Below are 5620 nucleotides of genomic sequence, written 5' to 3' on the forward strand. Positions count from 1 at the left end.
CCCCCCCCCTTTCATTTACACTAAATCCTCTACATCTCTCCCTACCTGGGTGTTTGGCAGGTGCTCTGGTGTGGTTTGCTCCTTCTTTCTTGTTAAAACTCTATTGTTCTTATCTCTCATCCCCATGTTTTGCGTTTGTTACTCCCTTGTAAGGCCTCTAATCATCGGCACTTATATTATGACCTTATTGTGTCGAAAAGGCCGTACAACACTTACGTAACCTAAATGTCCCCTCCCTCCAATACACACCTGTTTCTTCCACTTCATCCGTCTGTTCTGGTACCAGGTTTTGACTTGTATTTGTGACAGCCCCAGAGATTCAGCTAAGTCCAATCTATCGGGAGTGGACAGGTACTTCTGGCCCTCGAATCTCTTCTCCAGACCCAACAGCTGTCAGTAAAAAAACACAAAGGGCATGTTAAAAACAAACAAACCAACAAACAAACAAACAAACAAACAAACAAACAAACAAACAAACAAACAAACAAACAAACAGAATAATGAAATTGTTTTCTGAAACATGGGACGTGCAGGAGGAGGAAGAGATATAAAGGTTGCTGTTGTTGTTATTATTGTTGTTGTTGTTGTTGTTGTCTTTGTTGTTGTTGTTGTTGCTGTTGTCGTTGTTGTTTCTGTTGTTATAATTCATGCACCTGCAAATACTGATTCCAGTTATGCAAATTAGAAATATGAGGACACAGTCGTAATAAGATGTAAAGGCTGGTACTCTGGTGTGGTCTGCTCCTTCTTTCCTATCAAACATTTATTGTCCGTATCTCTCCTCAGTCTGTCAAGTAATAACACATATTAAATCAGAGAACACGGTAGTAATCATTCAGGTGGTTGGATGGCGCCAATAAAGGTCCTACTTCCTATTTTGCCCTCTGTCGTTTCTCTTTTACCTTTTCCCAGCATTAAATGACCATTCTTTTTTCTTCTTTTTTTTTTGGATGTGCTTGTCTTTACTCAAATAAACAAACAAACAACACATATTTTGTTTTTGTTGTTGTTGCTATTATTGTTGTCGTTGATGATGTTGTTGTTGCAAATTATGCACTTGTAAATTTTGTGTCCGGTAGTACACAGAAATATGAGAACTTGGTCGTAGTGAGATATATACGAGGGGCATACCAAAAGTTTGGTAGCTGACCATAAAGGAATAAAGGTAGAAAGCTGAAATTTGGTACTAACCTTAACCTTTGTCTGTGTAGTCACTTCCCACAGTTATACATTATTGCCATCTGTGTATGACCTTGAAAAGACTATGAGAATAGAACACCCTCTCTTTGTCAGAAAACAATCTCTCTAGTGCTTCTTTGACCTCATCATCCCTTTCAAAATGCCTTCCTTTTAAATCATTTTCAGTTTGGGGAATTTTTTAAAAAGTCAGACGGAGCTAAATCTGGAGAATAGGGGGAATGTGGCAAAATTGCATACCCCCTTTCTCGCTCAGTTTCTGCAGCTTTTCTTGAAGTGTGTGCTGGCGCGTTGTCGTGAAGCAGCCAGCAAAACGCCTTTTTGGATCTTTCCTCTGCTTGTTTCTTTTATAGCCTCTCATATTCTTTAGCTGGTTAGAATAATGGTCTCCGGTGGTCGTATGTCCATTCTCAAGATAGCCTGTCATAATCACTTCTTCTTGGTCCTAGAAAACTGATGGCATCAGTTTTCCACTTGATGGCTGCAACTTTGCCTTTTTGGTGTTGGAGATGAGGGCGATTTCTGTTGCATTAATGCATATTTTGACTCAGGATCGTAGTTGTGGGCAAATGTCTCATCCATGGTTACAAGTGTTTCAAAAAAAATTAGTTTCATCCTATTCATACACCAAGCCATTCTTGACAACAATCCACACGTTGCCCTTTTTGAGGAGGAGTCAACAAACGCGGGACCCATGTCGCAGAAACCTTGGTCGTATTCAAATGTTCAATTACGATTTGTTCAACTAACCCAATGCTAAGCCTAGTTTCTTTGCTCAAACCTTTGAATATCACCGGCCAATCAGACAACACAACTTTCTTGATTTTCAACACTCTTCTGTTATTACAGTCACTTGGCGACCATCACGGTGGTCATCTTCAATGTACATGAATCAGCATTTGAATGTTTTACACCAAAGTCTTATCACAGCATAGGATGGGCAATCAGTTCCAAATTATACGACATGCATCACCGTAAAAATATCATGTTGCTGCTTGATTTGCAAGAACAAAAACTTCACTGCTGTCCTGAGCTCAGTTGTCTCCATAATGTTTGTTGAAACTGGAGAACAACATACCCGCATTCACGTACTGTGCGCTTCCAAAATGTACATGTTTTCTAGAGAGATAGTTGATGGTTTTTGCACCAAATTCAGCTTTCTACCGTTATTCATTTCTGATCAAGTAAAACACTTTTGGTGAGTATATAGAAACCACACAAACAACAGAACACACCAACACACAAACAACAGGAGACACAAACATACACATGGAAGATACAAACACAGAAACAACAAATGAGACAAACACACAAACAACAAAACACACAAACAACAACAGACACAAACACACAAACAGAAGACAAACGCACAAACATAAGAAAACACAAACAAACAAATAGAAGACACAAACATTCAAACAGAAGACACAAGCACACAAACAGCAAAAGACACTAGCACACCAACATCAGAAGAGACAAACACACACACACACACAGAACACACAAACACACAGACACACAAACAAACAGACCTGTAATTCTGTGAAGACGGTTCTACTCCTCCGACATTTCTTGGGCTTGACAAAACTCTCGGAGCCAGAAGGCGATCTTGTCCGAATGTAGACAGGAAGTGGGATGGGCAAGGAATAGGAGTTGTCCGCCATTTGCTCCAAAAAGGGGTCGATATGAGGGAAGCAGGCGGGTACTGTTGGGGACAGAGATAGAAGAATATTATTATAAGATAGATTATATTCCATATTATGGTTCCTGTCCTAAAACGCGTTTTTTTTTTCTCGTTTTCCCCAAATCTTAATCTTCCAAGTGCTACTGAGCGTCCCCAAATACCAGGTGCCCATTGACGGGTTCGTGTAGTGTCGTGTCGTGTTGTATCGTTTCGTGTCGTGTCGTGTCGTGTCTTGTCGGGGTGGGGCGGATCTGGTCGACTAGTGACGGCCTTATTTCACAGTACAAATAATCCCCTTCCCGCATTCACTAAATTTGCCCCGGACGTTCAAGCACAGAAAACTGTGACCACTGCTGACTTGTGGTTTGGTGCCCAGATTATGTCCAGCACCGCGCGGTATTGTGCAAAATACCTTTTAATTGCATTTATATAGGGTCTCCTTTATACGCTTTTCAACTACTATTATCTCAGCTAATCTTTACGATTGCTAGTCCAGTCCCTTAATCACTAGACCACGGACTAATCGCTCGTAAGATAGTCGTTTCTTTCAATGGCTTCAAGTGCCGACTGCTGCACACCACATTAACAGTGTTGAGAGATTCCATGAATACCTCAGACATGGATAATTTCGACAGCTTACTCTCAGCCTCTCTGAATCAAAAACGTCCATTGCCTCACGCTCCCTTTAGCTCAAATCAAATATCTCCTTGACCATATTTCTACATAATCCAGTCCAACCCATCTTCTCAGTTTCCTTCATTAAATATATTTAAAAGCCTAAAATTATGTCACATCTGAGCTGTACATCTAAACTTTACACACACACACACACACACACACACACACACACACACACACACACACACACACACACACACACACACACACACACACACACACACATCCATATTCCTATCGGTGCACTCGATAAATGTAAAAAGAGACACTCCCTCCCCCCAACCCGAAAAAACCCCCGAAAACAAACGACAAAAATAAACGCAGACCAAATACGAAACAAATACGTTCGTCAAGGAATAACAACCCTCCTTTATCACCCGTAAATCTGAGTAAAACATCTCCTCCTCTCACATCTGTGTGAGTACACAATTCTAATATCCAAGATTGTGTACTCTGACGTAATTCCGGTTCACCATGGGGCGCGACATTTTACTCAATTTGGCACCAATCGAAGGTCAAGGAGGGGAAGGTTATGCACTCACTCACTTGACGACAACAGCAAGACTAAGACTCGGGTTTGCACTACTTCATTTGTGCGTCCATGGTTTTGACAGAGAGCAAAGAATGGCGCCTCCATGACAGTGCCCGGTTTATGATGACAATAGGATTATTATTTAATTTTTGTTCAAGTTAATGAACCTAATTGGTGTTTGCCCTTCATTTACACCACGCCCGTGGTGCTCACCAATGCAGCGAAGTATTGTTATAGAGAGCAAAGAGGGGGGGGGGGGTAACCATGACAGTGTACGATCTAGGACATTATAGGTCAAGTCTATGAGCCGGACTACTGTTTTACCCTTCATTTGTGCGCCTCTAATGTTCACCAGCGCATCGAAGTTTTTTTGTGTGTGTGTTGTTGTTTTTGTTTTTTTTGGGGGGGGGTAGAGAGCAAAGATGGGAATCCATGACAGTGTCTGGTCTAGGATATAATAATTTAAGTCAGTGTTGAGAGCGAACAAAGCTTACCATTCATTTAGATTTATTCAGGGCTTTACGGCACTTGCAACACAAGTAAGTCGTATATATCTTGTCAGAGAATTAATACAAGGAGTAACGAATACAAAAAGGAAGGAGAAAATAAGGGCGATTGATGTTTGATTCGACAGAATGAGCAAACCACAACAGGGCATAAACCAGCCACCTAATTGCTAGCCATGACTGTACCTGGTCTAAGATAATAATATAATCATTCAAGCCTGTTTTGAGCACACTCATAACTTGCCACCGACAACAATACCCCGTGCGGGTTGTTGGAGGGCACCGCTGATAGTGATAGGTCCTACTCTCTTACTTTTGTTTCTGTCTGTCTGTCTTACTTTTTCCCAGCACTGAATGACAACTATCGTGTCGAGATGCCATTCTATTCTCAACAGCCCTACAATAGTGCCCTGCACAGAATATGTGTCACGACGCGGTAGAATGAATCGCTCGTAAAATTGTTGTGCTTGTGGAGTTATTAGTGCTCATATGTCTTGCTTCTGGTGAAAAAATGCCCATGTATCTTGCCTAAAAGTTGAGGTAATTGCGATTGAACGAGGTGTGGTTGCCTGGTTTTTTAGGTAGAATTAGCGAGAAAATGGCCGCCAAAGTTAGATGACTTTCAAATCTGTAGAGTCCTTGGCAACCGAAAATGTACTTTTGTGTGCCTTAACCAACGTTTTTAAGCAAACACCAAACAAAAATGTGCTTTTAAATGGACATAAAAGGTATTCAGCTAAAAAAGTAACATTCAACTTTTTTTTAAATTGCCAAGCTGGCTGGAAAATACCGGTTTCTTCTGTTTCATTATTGTGACCAGCGCTTGATTTCACCACGACGTCCTCACACAATATAACTATCTAAGTGTATGTTGAGCACACACAAGGCCTGCCACCCAGGACGGCGAGAGCTCCACGCGATCCCAGACGGTCGAAATGTCAGGAGACGTGCCGGGGACCCATCAGCGATAACATTTGGGACCCTAAGAGCCCTATCTCTCCCCCCCCCCACCCTTTATCCCAC

At 41.5% G+C, this 5620-nt stretch overlaps 1 protein-coding gene across 1 annotated transcript in view; it reads right to left on the reverse strand.

Annotated features, from left to right (window-relative positions):
- LOC101861192 (homeobox protein BarH-like 1) overlaps positions 1-3495 on the reverse strand; it is a 4399-nt gene extending 904 nt beyond the window's left edge. Inside the window, exons 1-2 of the mRNA XM_035968513.1 lie at positions 2730-3495; positions 208-390 (exon numbers count right to left, since the gene is read on the reverse strand). Coding sequence (XP_035824406.1) covers positions 208-390; positions 2730-2954 — 408 coding nt within the window. The 5' untranslated portion in view covers positions 2955-3495. The remainder of the gene's footprint in view (positions 1-207; positions 391-2729) is intronic.
- Between the last annotated feature and the right edge of the window lie 2125 nt (positions 3496-5620).

This window comes from Aplysia californica, unplaced genomic scaffold (genome assembly GCF_000002075.1).
Source record: "Aplysia californica isolate F4 #8 unplaced genomic scaffold, AplCal3.0 scaffold00065, whole genome shotgun sequence".
Taxonomy (NCBI): domain Eukaryota; kingdom Metazoa; phylum Mollusca; class Gastropoda; order Aplysiida; family Aplysiidae; genus Aplysia; species Aplysia californica.